Source organism: Onychostoma macrolepis, chromosome 15 (genome assembly GCF_012432095.1).
Source record: "Onychostoma macrolepis isolate SWU-2019 chromosome 15, ASM1243209v1, whole genome shotgun sequence".
Classification (NCBI taxonomy): Eukaryota; Metazoa; Chordata; class Actinopteri; order Cypriniformes; family Cyprinidae; genus Onychostoma; species Onychostoma macrolepis.
This window is the reverse complement of record NC_081169.1, coordinates 9,355,758-9,376,488: the sequence shown is the minus strand read 5'-3', so window position 1 is coordinate 9,376,488 and position 20,731 is coordinate 9,355,758. Positions and strand designations below refer to the sequence as shown.

Genomic DNA, 20,731 nt, shown 5'->3' with positions numbered 1-20,731 from the left:
ATAACATTAATGTATTCACAGTGACTTTTGAATAATTTATTGCATCTTTGCTAAATAAAAGTACTAATTTATTTAAAAAAAAAACTAAAACAAAACCCTACTGACCCCAAACTTCTGAACAGTAGTGCATATATGGACACTATAAGCACAGCCCATCAATAGGGTAACTGAGGGTATATTTAAGCGAATAAACAGACTAAATGAATAAAACCTAAAATTACACAAAACTGTCATAAGTCTTTTCAAAAACACTGACCTACAGATTATACATAATAACAGATACATTGCTCACAGCAGGCAAGAATTTTGAAGTCTAACAGTAAGTGTCTCTAAATTTTCTGTGTAAATGTGTGGATTAATTACATAAGGCAAAGCTTTGATAACTGTAATGCTGAAAGGGAGGAATTCACAGATACAATAGACCACGAGAGGGTTTCACTGTGCTGTCAGTCTAGTGCTTACTGTTAGTACACTAAAGGCCTCTCTCAAAACTCTGTTTATCCCCTGTAGATCACAACCACTGAAAATCACAATGAACAAAAGTAGACCAAAATGAATCACAAACTATATATATACTAAATGCTGTAGTAGAACAAAATAATTGCAGAACAGTCAAATCTTCACAAAAACTCAAAAGCAACATCCTACATGCTTCAAAGAAATGAATGATGTGCTTTAACCACAGCCAATCAGCAGCAGAGTAGAATTAAATCTGATTGATTCATCAATTAAGTGCACTTGACAAGAAATGATGCATGATGATTCATCATTTGATGAACTTTTAACACTTTACAAAAAGGGTTCATTTGTTAGCATTAGTTAATGCATTAGGTAAAAATTTTTACTGCATTTATTAACCCAGATTAAAGGGCACCTATTATGCCACATTTTACAAGATGTAATGTAAGTCTCAGGTGTCCCCAAAATGTGTCTGTGAAGTTTCAGCCCACAGATCATTTATTATATCATTTTGAAAATGCCTATTTTGAGTGGAAGCAGAAACGCACTGTTTTTGTGCATGTCTCTTTAAATGCAAATGAGCTTCTGCCCCCTTTTCCAGAATAGGGCTGTGCCTTTACAGCTCCTATCTCAGATCTCTGCCAAAAAACATCTGTTTGATTTTGATTATAATGTATATTGTGCTGAAGTCATGCGTTTTAAAGCCATATCAGTTTAAACTTCTGGAATCCGGTTTTCTGAGCGCACACATCTGAAACATGCACACAGAAAGCAGCCGTCACATGGCATGTGAGCACTAAACTAAGTTCTCTTTCATGTCTAATTGCGCTTAAACTGTCATATACACAGGTTCATGTTAAAAACGCACAAGCGAGTTACAAAACCACATGTCTTTGAAGGCAAACATCTGGGAAAAAAAATCGCACTTTTATATTAGATCTGTGTATTAAGTGACAGCATCGTACGCTGTTAGTATGACTCAAACAATAAAATAAAAGCAGAAAATCACTCGCTGCTCTGGACTGAATAACGTCTATAGCTTCAATAAGAAGACGTTTCTTACTTGATTGCTGTTTTTAAATGCTCTAGCATGAAGATAAACATGGCGGATTGTGTGCGGCTCACTGCTAATACGGCAGTGTCCTTCAACAGTCGTGGGCGGGGCTTGTAAAATGTGACGACACATTTTACGGATTCTGTGATTGGCTTGCTCTAAGACAGTGCTTATAATATATGGGGATTTTTAAAAAAGGAGCATGTGGATTTTTACAATAGGGTGGTTGTGTACACACACTGCCAACACACATTTATGTTCAAACAACATGTAAAAGTGAATTTTGCATAATAGGTGCCCTTTAATGCTAATTTATAAATCTATTGTTCATTGTCAAAAATGTGCTGTCCTACTTTTACAGCAAGGATGCAATAAATTGATCAAGACATTTATAATCATACAAAATTCTATAAAAAAAAATAAATAAATTTAAAAAAAAAATTATATATAAAAATAAATCTGGTCAGGATATCAAAGAATCCTGAAAAAAATAAATAAATAAATAAAATAAAAGTACAAAAATAAGCAGCACAACTGTCTCCATCAATAATATCATTGCACCAGCACCTTTTCATTATATTATAATGATTTCTGAAGGATGATGTGACACTAGAGCAGAGTTAATTTAATCCCAGTTAATTAAACCTGTTTAGAATATTACAGTTTTACTGTATTTGTGATTAGATACTGCATGTATTTGCAGTATTTAATCACAAATACAGTAAAGCAGTAATAGCCTTTGCCTTGGTGAGCATAAATGACACCTTTCAGAAACATAAAAAAAAAAAAAAAATCTCACCGACAAAATTTTCGAACAGCAACGTACGTATAATTTAACATGAACCAATATTAATAAATGCTGTAAGCGTTCATCATAAGTTCACGAAAAGTTAACAAAAATAACCTTCACGTAAAGTGGTACCATCAAACTTGGCTGTTCGTGAATAAATTCATTGTCATGTGAAATCACAATGAGGCAGTTTAACCTCTGGCATTTGGTTTTAAAGTTGTAAGCCTTTTTAAAGTTTCTCTCACGAACCATATTAACAAGCACAGAAATATTACGATATGAATACAAATGTGCTCGTATTCGGTCAGCGTCAAGCACATATTTTTTTTGAGAGAGAAGACCCATTTTTCTTTTCAAACATTAAAAGAAATTAACATAAATCAATGGACAAACGAACAGCACCGTAACAGTGTCATATTTAAAAAGGTTACTGGCTTACTAATCCATCCTTCATCCTTGACTGCCATCGGTATGAATGAAAATGAATTATTTTACACTTAAATGCAGCATAATATGTGTTAAGAGCGAGCATAGTGGGAAAATTGCATATTGTCATGCAAAAATTTGCTTAAATAAAATATTACAAAAAGTTCATAAATTGCATTACATTGTTTAACATCACACTGCACGTAACATTTTGGACTTCAAAGCAATTTCTATTGGCTGATAGAACGTTTATTTTAAATCAATTTGATGTCTGATTACCAATCTTATGATTTATGTCATCAGAACTATATGACAATGTCTTCTAAATGATACACATGTTAAATGACTGAATATATTGTATAGAATGGTGAAATTAAACTTGGATTAGCCTACTATATTTACTAGCCAAATACTTCAGCTTACACAGAAAAAAAGCTTCTTCTGGCACTGCACACTTTCAATAGGTAAACCTTTGTACCATTTACCCAAAAGGGTGCATAATAGGGATGGCTCGATACCATAATTTTGGCTTCGGTACGATACCAGAATGTAATACTAAATCGATACCATAGGTGACAAATATCCAGCCTCAAAAGATAAGTGAATTGAAAACAATTTTATTAAAATAATAATAATAAAAACAGATTCATATCTTAATACCTTTGTATCAAACCGTAACAAAAAAACTACAGGGAACATAGGCTACATGTTGATGTTGGAGAAAAAAAATATATAACTGAAGTAATAAAATGAAAATATATTCAAATCTTCTTATCTTTTCAGTTCAAACGCATAGTGCAAACAAAATGTCACAAAATGTAACAAACCTACCGGGAATATAGGTTACATTTTGACTGAGTTTGAAGGAAAAAAAACAAAACTGAAGTAACGCAATTAATGCAACAAATGTTGTGTTATTCTAACAGTCAAAGTAATATTCAAAATCACGTTGTTATTTCTCTCTCTCACACATTGTTTTCAGATTTCAGCCTCAGATAGCCAAAGAAAAAGCATTAAATATTAGTGCTGGGCAACGATTAATCGCGATTAATCGCATCCAAAATAAAAGTTTTTGTGTACATAATATATGTGTGTGTACTGTGTGTATTTATTATGTATATATGAATACACACCCATGTATGTATATATTTAAGAAAAATGTGTTATGATTATATATTAAATATATTTATATATCATATAAATTATATTAATAAATATATACATGTAAATCTTTTCAAAATATATACTGTATGTGTGTGTCTTTATATACACATAATAAATATACACAGTACACACAGATATATTATATAAACAAAAACTTTTATTTTGGATGCGATTAATCGCGATTAATCGTTGCCCAGCACTATTAAATATAAATCTCACTCGCTCTCTCAGCTGCTTCATATTAGCGGTCGGCAGCGCGGCAGAAACATTCCCTTCATATTATTGATACTAAAATTAATATAGCAAAACTCTTGCTTAATTCAAATTCAAGTAATATTCGATTGTATGAAATGCAAGTGCATATATTATGTGACCAAAACTTCACTGGTTCTAGCGTGTCACATGCACATTTGCACTTACTGTATCACATCTGTATGTGCATTGATCAGTTGTAAATAAAAGTTAAAATTAAATCTGAATTTATGAATGATGCACTCACCTGTCGATCTCTTAATTCTCTGAAAAGATCAGGATGAGCAAGCGACAAATGCTTAAAAAATCTGATATGTTGCCTCCTGTGGCAACACATGATTTATAGCAACACTTGCATACAGGTGCAGTAAGGTCAGTTCGTCCACGTTTGTCATCTGTTTTGAATGCAAAGTAATGCCATATTTCAATTCTACTGTTCTTTTTATTTATTAATTTTGGGTGCGTTTATAGAGTTTCATCTGTTTGATCGCGTTGTTCTGTTGTCACGTTTACCGGTTGCGGAGCAATTTGGGAAGCACTGCCACCTACAGGTGCACTTCGCAACAGCAGCGTATGAAACACAGAATTGAGCAAAATTATGATATCGTACCGTTTGAAACATAATATATACCGGTAATTTTCCAGTACTGGTATACCGCGCATCCCTAGTGCATAATATTACCTAAAGGTACATATTAGTAACTTTTAAAAACTACTGCCCTGCTTTTGTACCTTAAATTAAAAAAATGTGATGACACCAAAGAGAACTCAATTCAGTCCAAAGTGCGCACACTGAAAGCACATCTTAGACAGCGAACGAGACAATTGTCAAAATGTCTGATTTGTCCAAGTATTCATGTAAATACAGTTGTTTATGTCTTGAGTGAATGTAAACTGTTTGAAGAATCAGATGTGTATCACTATTGGATCTGTGCATTAGGTCTTAAAGTGACAGCAGCCTAATATACCTTCTACTGCCTGTGTCCTTAATGTTAATTAATGTGTAAATTTATGTGTAGATTTGTTCATGAAAGGCCACCCAGATGTGATTTCTACGTAGGTTTCAGTTGTTCCTACATTTTTTCATGAATTTAGAATAAATTTTAGTATGAATCATGATTTGTTTGTGAAAACCCTTACGCAGATTTCACGAAAAAAATAAATAAATAAATTTTACGCAAAGTTAAGTCTAAGTAGGATTGGCTTCTGAAGGTCAATCGAATCTTGTACGACACCGATCTGAGCTGTGCAATGAGAACAAATACCTTACATGGCGCCTCAAAAGTGTCAGTTTTCACCCCTAAAAAGTGTGTTACACTGAATCAGTTTCCCTTTTAAATACATCTACAGCATGACAGTTTCCAGGACTCCCAAAAGGCAAACACAAAAGCAAACACCTGATAGCTATTTGCAAGGAAATTAATCTGACCCCCTCCCAGTCCATGCCGACTGTCAAACTTCAGCTGCTCTGTGATTATGAGAGTCATTGCCATTATAAGAAATCAGTGTTTGAGGAGCGGAGGGAGGGTTGGCCTACTGCCGCACCATAAGTCAGTGATATTCTCCGCATGTCCGCAGGCTCGTGTCCCAGATGATTAGAGTCTAGAGGAGAGATCAGAAACTGCATCTCAATCAGAGAGTCAAGGTGACTTCATAGGAAGCTGATTTCCAACACGGTCATTACCGAAACCTGAACGCACTGAAATCAGAACTTCAGCAAACCTGCTTATTAGTAATAATGAGTGCAAATTACTAGACTATAGATGTCCTTTCTAAAGCTGAGCATCTGCTGTTTGATTTTTTTTCTTCTTTTTCTGCTCTGTAAGTTTGTTGTTTGACGCATTGTACAACACAAATCTGGTGAGATCTTGAGTTAAAGCCGAGGCAGACTAACAGTGTTGACTAGACGATCAGTTGTGTCACGTTCTAATATCGCCAACATTGAAATGGTACCACACAAACCCAAACGAGCTCTTGAAGTAATGTTGCCAATGTTTTTCCTGGCACTAAAACAAAAGATAGGAGACAGCTGGCTGGGCAAAACAGGGAATTTGTAGAGATGGCCATCGCAGGGCAGACACATTTTAGGACTGCGACCCAAAATTTCTGACACTGTCTGAAGTTCATCAGAGGCTACAACTCATCTCAATGGCAATTATTTGGCAGTCATTGATCATGTCATGCTAAGAAATCAAAGTGTGCCCTACAACGAAAGAAATCTGTTATGATTCCCAAAATTTTTCTTAGACAACAAAATCATGTCCAAAATTGTAGTGTGCCAGACTTTAGAAAATTCACATCGGACATAATCCATACTAAATAAATAAATAAATAAATATGCAGACCAGGAGTGAACACAAAGACTTATTCAGCTTTAAGCCTTCTACACACTGCACGATTTTAGAAATCCTATAAGAATTTCATGGAGTATCTAATTTGCTAAAATGTTCATATGATTGTCAGACTTGTAATTACAAGCTTGACATAAGTATCACAAGGTCATATAAAATAGAAACAAAAAAGCAGCAAACTTAACAATTAAAAGGTAGTAAAACACATAAATCTGCCTTTTTATTAGTTATGGATACCTGGGGCCAGATATACGAAACATTCTTCTTAAGCGCTATTTTCTTATTTTTTCTAACTTGAGTAAAAAGCTAAATAATCTGTGTAGGCAGAATAAGAAGACTGACTATGAGGTGTTTTTTTTTTGTTTTCTTTCCCTCGATTAAATTCTGTAAGTTTTCATTTTAAACCTGTTATTTTAAGAAAACATCACTTCATAAAAGTGTTCTTAAAGGGGTAGTTTACTGCGATTTCACTTTTTTCATTTTAAATAGTGTGTAATGTTGCTGTTGTTGCATGAACAGTATCTGCAAAGTTGCTGCGCTGAAAGTTCAACGTAAGCGGAGATATCGTCTTTTAAAAGTCAGGAAGTTTAATGCCTACAAAAACAACTCATATGGGACTACAACGAGATACTTTCCCGGGTTGCATACGTAACAAACCCATAAATTTGCATCAACCCCTCCCTCCGGAACAGGCAAAAAAAGGGGGCAAGGCCATGTTCTGCGACTTTTTCGAAGAGGAAGAGTTATAGTGGAGAGTTGTAGCCATGCCGTTGAAACAGTGTTATTTTCACCCAGCTGTCAGGTTTTCTGTGTTCAGGCTTCCTACGGACGCTGTAGTTCATCAACAATGGTTAAAATTTATATTTGATTATGTTCCTGACAATTACAATCCTAATTCAGCTCTCTGTGCTGCGCATTTTACGGAAGACAGCTTCCAGAATCTACAGGAGTTCAATGCCGGATTCACACAGAAACTATACTAAAACATGGAGCAGTTACAACTTTAAAAACAGAGGCAGCAGTTGTTGGGCCACAACCTGTAAGTAAGATTTCATAATTTTAAATGTATTTGCATGTATAATTTCAGACGTAATGTTTTAGTTTGATCAAGGACGTAAACAAATGCCAACGCTGGCTTTAGTAGCCAGTTAGTTAAATGCTATTTCGTGTGTCTATGACAAACGCGTACAAACATTTTGGACCCGAATTTGTAATTATGTACTAATTTTGTAAATGTATTTTCCATGTATACTTTATGACGTAATTTTCCGATTTGATTAAGAACACAAGCCAACGCTGTTTGGTTATAGTAGCCAGTTAGTTCGATGCTATTTTGTGCGTATAAGACAAAATCACAACAGCAAACTTCCATTCAGAAACGTTTTGTAAGAGCTGTGGGTCTGATTCTGGCTCAAACTGATACGGCAATATTGACACCATTATTTACATTTGACCGGAGCACATGCAGCGGTCGCCCGTGAAGGTAATGGGCGTGAACGTTTCCGGACAATGTGCAGTACGCAGTTTAGCCAATCACAACACACCGGCCCAACTAACCAATCTGAGCCCATTGTCTGTTTCTGAGGGAGTGGTTTCATAGAATCAGGAAGTCAACCGGTCGTTTTTTAACAAACGAAACACGAAGACATGTTATATCACACCCCATAAACACAATCAAGCAAAGAAAAAAAGCAGTAAACCACCCCTTTAAGAAAATATGCTTAAGAATCAGTCAAGAATTACATTTTTATTGAACTTTCAATGGGGGGTTATTAACAATGTAAGCTTTTAACATTGTTTACATGTCTGTCTAATGTTTTTAATATGCTTAAAGACAAACTATGCGAAAAGGCATCACTGAACAACACCATCTGAAGGCATCACTGAACACCATGGAATCAGTTTCTGGTTCAATCATATATGTCTGAATTAAATTTACATTTATGCATTTTATCCAAAGCGACTTACATTGCATTCAAGTTACAGTTTCTACATTTTATCAGCTCTTGCTTTCCCTGGGAATCGAACCCATGATCTTGACGTTGCTAGCGCCATGCTCTACTATTTGAGCTACAGGAAAGCTCAAATAGTAGAATTAATCAAATAGTAGATTTACAAATAGTATCAAATAGTAGAAAGAATTAATCCAATATTGTATATTTCAACAACAGTTAAAGATGACAAACATTATTGTTCAACTTAAATGAATTTATTAGACAGCCAGATACCAACATTCAATGTACAGTATGAGAGCTTTTTAGGTTGTTTACTTGTAATCAAATAAAGTGTTATATTATATGGATAAGATTATCTTAAATTAGCATGTTTCTGGTTTCTTTAAAGAGGCTTTTTTCTGGAAAGTGAAACAAGTATTGACGAGCCCCATGATGCAGCAATCAGTTCTGGATTAAGTGCCTTGTTCAAGGGCATAACCCACTACGAGGCCAATATCCCAGAGTCCCTACTAGATTTGGATTCGAACCAAGATCATTCTGGTTAACTACCTTGGAGCTGTGACACATTGTGCCAATATCATGCAGAATGGAGGATGTGTGACCCATTGACCTTCACACTTTCCCCACCGTTTGTTCATTTAGTTTCAAGAGCTTGTTCTCACAAATGTACAGTTGGCTGAGTAACTGTCAAAGGAAAACTGCTGGGAAATATCAGTCCCAGATGGAGACAAAATCAGACTGCATTTCATGCTCTTTCAGAATCAGCTGAGAGAATGCAATGAGACACAGTCTAGAGAACAGAATGCTGGGTTTTCCCAGCAGTCTTTGTGAAACTGTGTCAAAAGAAAGTTTGAGGTTACATGAAAGTACTTTTAGAGAAATTATGAAACGGCTTACAAAATATACAAGAGAAGAACACAGAAATAGTTTAACTCCAAGTCTAGCCACATTTGCCACCATTTTAAGACCTCTTCCATGGTTCAATGTCATATTTCACCATAAGACAAACAAAAAATAATAATTAGAAATTATATTTTGTATAAAGAAAATGAATATTATTTTAATAAATAAAAGAATAAATTACTGTTTAAAAGTTTCGGGTCAGTAAGATTTTAATAATTTTGAGTCTCTTATGCTCACCACAGCTGCATTTATTTGTTTAAAATTTTTAAATGTTTATCAGAGCTGCATTAATTTGTTAAAAAAAAAATAATAATAATACTATTTTGTTTTATTTATTTATTTTAATCTTTTAATATTATAAGATATTTACACCATCACAGTCGTCAATGTCACTTGATCTTTCAAAAATCATTCTGATGATCTGGTGATAAAGAATGTTATGTTAAAACATAATTTTAGTTTTTTCCCCTCAGCATTTAACCAATTTAAAGCATCCTTGTTGAATAAAATGAATTTATTTTACTTACACTGCCATTCAAAAGTTTGGGATAAGTATTTTTATTTATTTTTTTAAGAATTGAAAGAAATTAATACTTTTATTCAGCAAGGATTAAACTGACAGTAAAGAGATATTGTTACAAAATATATATTTTTTTTTTTGAATATGCTATTCTTTTGAACTTTTTATTCATCAAAGAATCCTGAAAAAAAAGTATCACATATTATTGTTTTTTTTTTGTCTCTCTTTTTTTTTTTTTTTGATCAAATAAATGCAGCCTCGATGAGCCAAATATATGTCTTTAAAATAACATTGAAAATCTTACTGACCCCAAACTTTTAAAATTCTAAGTATAAATTATTTGTATTTTCAAAATTTCAAAAGTCTTTAAAACTGTTTTAAAATATTTACAAATTTGAAAGCCTAAATTAGATGTCCTACAACATGAAATTACAATTTAAAATAATTGTAAATTTGTGTTCAATCCATTTACTATAATAATTTATATACACAAACACATTATAATTACACATTTTATTATATATATATATATATATATATATATATATATATATATATATATATATATATACACAATGTTCTATTAATACTTATTTATATATTCGTTGTTTTTAATTTATAATATAATATAATATAACTCTATATTACCTTGCAAATTTTGGGGTGAAATTGTCATTTAATTTTCATGAAAGCTCTTAATGGTAAAAAATAACATCACTCAACTCCTGAAAAAAAACTAAAAATAAAATAAAAAAATGAAAATGTAATGCAAGGCATGTTCTTTCATTAGAGTAGGACGTCCAGACCTCCAGGTGCACCTGTGGTCTAACATCACCATTCTCTACACTCCCAGCTGGACAAACTCACTGATATTATTATTACTTTGGGCATAACGGGGGAACAAGGTTGCTATTTATACTTAGGGACATTCAAGACCTTGGTATTACTGCGGGCCTGTCCCAAATGCCACACTAAGTCTTTGTGGTCAACCTTTGAGTTCACACTTTGGTGATACTGCATAGACTGATGGGTAACTACACACAAACAGCTTTTTCTCTCAGAAACATAAAAGTTAAACATCAGGGAGCCACACAAGTGAGCCCAAGACAAAAATCTGGTCTACACAAGACAAAAATGAAATATTGCGAAACCAAAAATCTCTCACTTCAAGGCATAAAAGGAGGCTGTTGTTCTGCTTTGTGCACCAACACATCATAATCTAAAATGTTTAAGAAGTTACTCACCACAACTCTTTCTAAAGCTGCGAGAACAAGTGATCAGAGCAACACATATCAATCCCAGTTTGAAGTTTAGCAAGTCTCTTTAGTCATCTGAATTCCTGACACTTCATTCCCTCTGTTGAGGCACAGCGTGATTCAGAGCTGCCCGCAAGACCTTGTTGATTTTGACGCTTGCACTCATAAGAAACACTCCTGTTGCTCAGGGGCCTCTGATGCTGGGTTTGATCAAGAGGCGAGCAGCTATTGCACTGGCACCTGCCTATGTACAATTATTTATGGGGAGGAGAGGGGCTTTCAGGGGCCAGACAGGTGTGTGAGGCTTGCCCGGGGCTCCCTGGAGTCCGCGCTGCTGCTGGAATGGACCGTGACACGTAGATGTGTGTTCAGCGTGACCCAGTCACGTCATAAACACCCACCAAAAAAGCACTTATTCAACAAAAACACCAGACTGCAGAGTGAGGCAAAACAGGTTCTTAGGCCAAGAACCGTGTATGCAAGCATCAAAGTCTCTGAGAAGGGAATATTTCTAAGAAATATTACTAAGGAAAATATGATGCATGATCATAAATGATTATCAGTGCACTAAATCAAATCACACAGACTACAAATTTCTGAGCATATTATTAATGCATTATATTACCCTATATAATATTATTTAAAGTACATATTATACAAAGTACAGTATATGTACTATTGTAATCACAGTAAAATTAATATTCTGTTTCAGCTTTGTTATTGTTAACTAAAAGTATTTAAAATAATAAAAAACTTTTGAAGATGTAAAAAATAAAAGCCAACTGAAAATATTAATACTATAATAATATAAATAGTACTAAAATAACTGTTGTTTTGCTGACACTTAATTTAAAATAAAATGTGATATATACCAAAAATGTGTATATCTGAAATTATAAACATTCAGCAATAATGTGTCATGTCACTAGACACATTTTTCTCTCATAATTTCAACTTTTTATGATAATTTTGATTTATTTATCCTATAACATAATGAGACTTTATCTCATAATGACTTTTTCTAAAAAATTGCTTTGGCAATTTTATCTCATAATTCCGACTTTTTATCTCATAACCTTTTGCCAGAATTTTATGTCAATTTCAACATTTATGTCAAAATTATTAGTCCCAAAATTTGATTTTATATCTCGTAATCATGATTTTTTTTCCCCCTGTCAATTTCAATGTTTTATCTCATCATTTCAACTTTAATTTCAACTTTTTGTCAATTTTGAATTTTATGGTCACAATTGTTGAATTATGACTCTTTATCTCATAATCATGACTTTTTTTGTCAGAATTGCTTATCTCTATTTCAGTCTTTTTTTTTATCTCATAAGTTATATCCTAATTATATATATATTTATACAACAGTTCTTTCTGGTTCTCGAATCTGATTGGCTGATAGGTATGTGATATTGGAGTTCAACAGAGCTCCTCGTCCTCTTCACCGTTTGTATCACTCCGCTTGCCGAAGCTGCCGTATTTCTCACAGCGTGTGTCATGGCGGACGGCCTAATCCACTATAATTTAAAAAATAATACTGTTTTGTGTCACATAATGCAGTTTTAAGAGTTTTTTTTAGGCGGGAATGCGCTTGCTTGGACTTCACATATACGGTTTGTTAATAAAGATAAGGTCTATTTAAAAATTTGCTTCAACATTTTCGGAGACGGAAGATCCATCGGTTCAGCGGCCGTTCAGAGCTCATTACACCCGCAGAGAGTGCCTGACCGCAGCCAGATCTTCTGGAATTTACCGCTGGCTCTGATGTCTCTAGGGTTAAATACAAGATATAATTTGTGTTGGGTAAATCTAATGGCCAGTCTTTGGTCTCACTAAACTATTATTTGTTCCAGAGCAAATAGTTTTGGCAAAATATTATCATGTTTATTCAATGTCACGCTGTCTTTGTACGGTTGGCTGAATTGCCTAGCAACTTTTATGATGGCTGTTGTTGTTGTTTATTACAGTATTATGATTATTCAATAAATAATATTTTATATAAATAATAATAGTATTTAATAATAGTGTTTAGGCATGGTGCGTGTTCGTGATTGTGATTTTAGTTACATTGTTCCGCCATTAGATGGCGACAAGCAGCATATAAAAGGTTGATTAAAAACAGCTCAAGAGAAAAAAAAAAGTTATTTTCACTTTCAACAATGAAGCAGCTAACAAATGAGCAGTGCTGTCATCACAAATCACGCTTAACGGATGAAAAGATATTGACGATAAGACAAAGATAACGCTTTCCTCAGTGGACATTTAGACTTATATTTTATTGTCTGTAGGAGATACTGTGTCAGAAGCAGGTAATCACAGTCGCTCAGTCCATCTCTCTCTCATAATACTCTACATAATACAAGCTTTTACTACAGTAATACAATAAGTTTTCAATGAGGCAACTCAACTTTTCTTCATTACTATTTCTAAAGTGACGTTTTGGAATTAGTAACAGAGGCTTGGGCTCAACTGTTAAACGGTCAACTTTAGATTTAAATCTGTGGCAGAAGGAAGTAGTTCTGCACAAAAGAAGGCTTTTAAAGACACTTTGTTGTCGTTTCTAATTTATTTACACACTCGTGCCGTCAAACTGTTGTATAAACGCAATATTACACTCGTAGACGTGCGATATGGCTGTATATCGCACTACGGCCGACTCACAGCCGTGCAATATACAGCCATATCGCACTTCTACTCGTGCGATATATATATATATATATATATACACACACACACACACACACATATATATACACACACACACACATATATATATTTGTTAATTTCAACTTTTATGTCATAAACACGAAAGTTAAGGGAAAAAAGTCCCGCCCATTTGTGATGCTCTCTGCCCTATTAGCATAAACACAGCCCTGAGTGAGAAGCTGCAGTCCACCATTACTAGAGATATATAATGTCAGCGCCAAAGAGGCTTTACAAGCATATTTATATAACAAACATAGCAGTCTCCATAAACTCTCATAAGCTTCTTGGCACTCTGTAAGGCTAATTGCTAAAGCTATCTCATTGTCTCTGCCTGTTTTCACTGCTGCTGCCTTCAAATGCTACCAGAATGATCGTGAATAGGAATATGGTAGTTAAAAGTTGCATATGCATGAGTCAATCGCTTGAAGTCGTCGAGCTCATAATCAGAAGTGGGACTTATAAAGTTTGTGATAGCACGAGACCAGCTATGTCGTTATTCTTATCCCGCCGTGCTCCCCGTCTGTAATTGCACCGTATAATTGTTTTAATCAGTTTTATGTTTTCAGTAAAGATAACAGGTTCGTACTAATAGTGGAATGTTTATTTGCAAAGGCTAGCACTGCTAATGCCAGAGCTTGAGCTCTGGAAGCTCCGCCCTCTTCTCCAGGAGCAACAGCTCATTTGCATTTAAAGCAACATACTTAAAAACAGCACGTTTTGGCTCATACCCTAAAAGTGGCAATTTTAACAAGCTATAAAAATTTATCTGTGGGGTATTTTAAAGGTGGGGCACGTATTTTTTCAAAAACGCTTTAGAAAACTGAGTCGGGCAGAGTACCAAAACAAACTTGTGGTTATAAGGGGCGTGGTTATTCATGATGCAGAGGAGAAAGCGCTCAGTGCACATGACGGACATTAGCCGAGCCAAGCAACGACAGAAAGACAGAGATGACGGATAAAAACAAAAGAGGAAAACATCTGCGGAACAAAAGAAGGCTTTTTACTGAAGTAAAATCAATCACAACTTGAGGTTCTTGCTGACGTTAGATATAACAAATTAAACCCTTAAGTGTGTAACTTTTGTGTTGTTTCTGGACAAAATATCCATGTTGTTTAGTTGTTTTACACTTTCACCACTCACAAGTTTGCATCATCTCACTTATGCTAGCAGGGGAAACCGGCTAAATATTTATGAGAAAGCATATGAAAAACAACTTCTGCCGGTTATGTTTGCCCATGCTGATTACTGATATTCAGGGCAACGTGTAAATGATTAGCCTCTGTTAAAACAGCACACGCACCGCTCTTCTGTTCACCCTATTAGAGTGTTTGTTTATCAGAGCACGACCCTTTGCAACCCGTCTGAGCTCAATAAGAGCATTTCGCCACCAAAAACCAATAAAACAAAGTTCATCTTACTTCCAAAAGACTTCACTTCCACCTAATGTTCATTCAACTCCCACAAGAAAATGTGCTGCTAACATACATTAGGTCAGGAGTCCTAGTGAACTTTCATCACTCAGTAACTCACAGATGTTAGAGCTGTAGCATAACAGTTAGCTGAGTTGTGGTGCTGTGGTGCTCATGAGGGTAATGCAAGATCGAGTCTGGCTTGCAACATTTTAAAATACTATTTAAAATACAGTTTCAGATGCTTCTCTAAGATAACAAAAAACAACAGAAACAGTCACATTTAAAATTCACGTAGATACAGTTAATTCATTTTTATGTGAATCAAAATAAATTAATTTATACTTTTCATTAGTGCTGTCAAATGATTAATCGCGATTAATCGCATCCAAAATAAAAGTTGTTCACATAATGTGTGTGTAGTGTATATTTATTATGCATTTATAAATACACACACATACAGCATATATTCTGAAAATACTGACATGTATATTTTTACATTCATATAATTTATATCATATATAAATATATGTAATATATAAACATTACATGTTTTTCTTAAATATATACATGCATGTATGTTAGTTCATTACTGACTTTATCCCATTATGTCATTTTAAAATCCTATTATTAACTTTTTCTTATACTTTCGAGTGCTTGTCTAATAATGTATAATTATCACTATTATTACACTTCCACATCCTTATTTTGACACTGTATATCATAATTGTGACTTTTTATGTCTTAATTTTGACATATCTCAATTTTTATTTATGTCATTATCACTTTTTATATCACAATTATAACTCTTTGCATCATAATTATGATTTACCAAAGCATGATTTTTTTGTCTTATGTGGCGGAAACTGACAGATAAGTAGTTTAAACAAAATTCTCAATTTGTTCTCTATAATTATCACTGCAATCTAGGAGAAACAAATGAGATAATAAAGAGATCTCATTTGCAATTTCCCGTTCCTATGGGTTCTCTCATCCAGAGCAAATGAAAGTAGCCCAGAAATCTGAAATGTTATTAACCTTCATTTCAAAAGAGTTTTACGGAACATGCTAAGAAGAGTAGAGGCTTTCTTAATAATCTGAGTTTCTTACATCCCATGTGGTTGTACTCAGTCAATCCGTGACACACATTTGACACAACATTATTCCACTTTCAAAACCAGTTCCGCAGAGAGGGGTAAAATTAGAAACCATGTACCATGTTTTCAGATACCTCGATGGCTACCCCTCAAGACTTTGGTGTTAATTAAAACGATAATGAAGAACTCCATTTCACTTGTCAGTGGTCTCTGTGGCACTAATGAATGGAGAATGTCGAGTCATAAATATGCAGACTGTGCCACGCACACTTAATGCGTGCAACAATGCAATTAGGCATTGTTATCATTATAATCAAATGTAAAGACGGTGCCATAAGACCCTGTATATCGTGTATTAAAGTGACGAGTGGTGAGCGTACGGTTGCTGACAGTGCCACTCACTGGATTGCAATTAAGTGCCATCTAATTGGTACAGAGCACTCAAAGTCTCCAGGCATAAGCAATCAGAAGCTGAAGTACCAATTGTGCGTCACTGTTTATATACTCAAATATAACTCTGTTAAACTGTAACTATAATTATGAGTGACATTATAATTAGATATTCAAGGTGGTCACCCCAAGTCATCCATCACTTTCCTGTAGGTCTTTATGTATTAATAAGTGCAGCCTAATAACATTTCTCTTTCCATTCATTTTAAGCATGCTCATACGGGTATCAACAGAATAGTAGTGTACCGCATACTAAGCAGTACTGCTGACGTAAAAAAATTAAAATAAAAAGTTGTGTGAGACTCATGCAATTATAAACAGTGTAGTATGTTACATTTTTGTGTTGTCACATGATCTCATTACAGTGCCAATGTCAAGAAGGTCTATAGGGAACACCGACCCAGGCTACACAGTGCAAGCATTTCACTAGCATTTGAGACTAAAAATAGGTGTCCGAACTATAAATGTATTTAGCTGTTCATGAATTATTATGACAATGTCAAAGCCAGCACTATATAAAGATTATAAAAATAGATTATATATTAAAAATAAATTGTTGGGCGGGGCCACAGTGCACTGAAGCAACAAGCATGTGTAAAGTAAAGACGCCTAAATAGTTAATACATAGTATAGGGTAAAATGGGACACTTTTCCATTTATCTAAAGGACAGCATCTAACAGCTTATACAGTATTCAACCTAACCATGAACACAATTACAACATTAACACTGTTATTTTCCTGTTTATTAATGTGAAGCTGCTTTGAAACAAACTGTATTGCATAATTCACTATATAAATAAATGTAGCTTGACATTGATGAATGAATCTTAAAGGGATAGTTCATGCAATAATTAAAATTCTGTCATAATTTGCTCACCCTCAAGTTGTATGAGTTTCTATCTTCTGTTGAACACAAAAGATGATATTTTGAAGATGTTGGTGACCAAACATTTTACAGTAACCATTGACTTCCATAGTATGGAAAAAAAATCTATGGAAGTCAATGGGGACCAGAAACTGACAGAAACTGTGTTCAGCAGAAGAAGGGGGATCTTTACCAACATTCTTCAAAATATCTTTTTTGTAAACCTTTTAACATTTTTCTACTGTATTTTGCTTAAAAATATATGACTACAGTACAGATTATTAATTATATTAACCAGGGGGCTGGAGCCCACTAGGGGGCCTTAATAAACTTATTAGGGATGCAAAACAATATATATATATATATTTTAAAAAGTTATATTTAAATAAAAAAGTGCAGCATGTAGTGAGCTCTTACTCAATTAAAAACTATTTCTATTTTTAAATATGTTGTTTACATTCCTTAGAAACATAGCAACAAGTTCATGACAAAACATTGATATTTATTCGAGATATATATATATATATATGTGTGTGTGTGTGTATATATGTATGTGTGCATGTATATATATATATATATATATATAAAAAATATATATATAAGCAAAAATATTATTTTTAATACATAAGCTGCCCTGGTTTCTATAATTAAAATATATTAAAACAAGCACTTGTTAAGGAAGCAAAAGCATAAGATGGTGAGGGGGTCAAAAGGAAGGGTTTTAAATATTGACTTGCAGGTTTATAAAGTTTGAAAACATGTAAGGTGCATGCAAATGCGAAATCTGCAATAATAATAATAAAATATTCTTTTTGTAGTACATTTATTAGTAGTAGTAGTAGTAGCATTGTTGTTGTTAAGCACAAAATCGACCAAAAAAAAAAAAAAAAGTTGTCCTCTACTGCAGCGTTTTCTCTTTTTGTGCTGCAGTTGAACGTGTTCGTTGCAGAGAAGTGTGTCATCGCCATCAAGCTTCCATATGAACCATCAGATGTCCATATTTACATATTCAGTAGGGCACGCAGCTCTTATACACAGAGGCGGAGAGCATCCAGCAGCTGTCTCTTAATGGACACTACACTGAATTAATATAACAACTCCTGAGTGCCGGGTGAAGGGCTGACAGACAGACATGCGTGTCATTGTGCGTTTGGGACGGGCACAGGACCATTACCCAGCGACAAGATGCAAATAACGCTTAAAAGCACGTTTTACCTCCTCTGGAAGTCCTTTTCAAAGGGTTTGAGGTAAGGATCCATTTGTAGAAGAGCGTTCAAGTGAGGAACTGAAACATTATTCTCCGATTCTGCCATCTTCACGCCAGACCAGAGCAATCGACAGCGACACCCTCGATTAAAACGCCGCTTTCACTGGGCAGCAATGAGCAGCGGTTCGTGTCGCGCTGTCATTTGAGACTCGGGGTTACGTTTTTTGCCCTGCCCATACGAAAACAAGAGGATGTGGCTTTCTGAGCTCACTTTCCATGTTTGTTCTTAAATGGCAGCGCGGTGCTTTAAGGGGACCGCGCAATTATTCAGATTTGGGGTGGAGGTTTTTAGGGGAGGCGGATAGTCGAATCATAGAACTTTTTGCCCTTGACAAGTTCAACCCTCTTCTTTTTTGATAAGGACAGGCCCCCCTACTCTCTGACAGTGCTACAAGGTAAACATATAAAGGCAATCGAATATAAATAGTTTTACATTATAGATATATAAGAATAAAAAGAAAATTATGAATAGTGTAGCCTACATGAATCCAAACAGTGTCATATGCAGTAGGCTATGACCTATAATATGCTCCATTTAATATTTATTTGAAATATAGTTTTTATAACAGCAACATTCAAATATAAAATTTATAATTAATTAAAAATTATACACACCCATATACAGTGCATTCAGAAATTATTCAGACCCCCTTCACTTTTTTCAATTTTGTTATGTTGCAGCCCGATAGTACAATTGTTTAAATTAAATTTTTCTCATTAATCTACACTCCGTACCGCATAATGACAAAGTGAAAACAGAATTTTAGAAATAACTGTAAATGTATTAAAAAGAAGGGGAAAAAACTGAAATATCACATTTACATAAGTATTCAGACCCTTTGCAACAAAACTTGAAATTTCGCTCAGGTGCCTCCCATTTCTCTTGATCATTGCTGAAATGTTTGTACACCTTGATTGGAGTCCACCTGTGGTAAATTCAATTGATTGGACATGAGTTGGAAATGCACAAACCTCTATATAAGGCCTCACCGCTGGCAATCAGAGCGAAAATCAAGCCATGAGGTCAAAAGAACTGCCTGCAGAGCGCAGAGACAGGATTGTATCGAGGCACACATCTGGGGAAGACTACAAAGGATTTCTGCTGCACTGAAGGTTCCCAAGAGCACAGTGGCTTCCATAATTCTCAAATGGAAGAAGTTTGGCACAACCAGGACTCTTCCAAGAGCTGGTCGCCCAGCCAAACTGAGTAATTGATGGAGAAGGGCCTTGACTAGACTGCTGACCAAGAACCTGATGGTCACTCTTGAGCTCCATGATCATATATGCAGATGGGAGAAACCTACAGAAGGACAAACATCACTGCAGCACTCCACCGATCTGGGCTTTATGCTGGTGTGACCAAACTCAATCCTCTCCTCATTGAAGACACATGAAAACGCACTTGGAATTTGGAAAACAGCACCTAAAGGACCCTCAGACTCTGAGAAACAAGATTATCTGGTCTGATGAACCTCAATTCTAAGCATCATTTTTGAAGGAAACCAGTTCTGCTCATCACCTACAGAGTACCATCCCAAAAGTAAAGTGTGCTGGTAGCAGCCTCATGCTGTGGGGGTGTGTTTCAGTGGTAGGGACTGGGAGACTGGTCAGGGTTGAGGGAAAGCTTGAATGGAGCAATGTACAGAAATATCATCAATGAAAACCAGTTCCACTGCACTCAGGACCTCAGACTGGGCCTAAGCTTCACCTTCCGACATGACAATGACCCTAAGCACACAGCCAAGGCAACAAAGGAGTGGCTTAGGGACAGCTCTGTGAATGTCCTAGAGTGGCCCAGC

General features: G+C 34.9%; 1 protein-coding gene across 1 annotated transcript in view; it reads right to left on the bottom strand.

Annotated features, from left to right (window-relative positions):
• The window catches only part of gbe1b (glucan (1,4-alpha-), branching enzyme 1b), a 154,430-nt gene extending 135,319 nt beyond the window's left edge, over positions 1 to 19,111 (bottom strand). The window contains exon 1 of the mRNA XM_058745129.1: positions 18,881 to 19,111. Coding sequence (XP_058601112.1) covers positions 18,881 to 18,978 — 98 coding nt within the window. The 5' untranslated portion in view covers positions 18,979 to 19,111. The remainder of the gene's footprint in view (positions 1 to 18,880) is intronic.
• Positions 19,112 to 20,731: the final 1,620 nt, after the last annotated feature.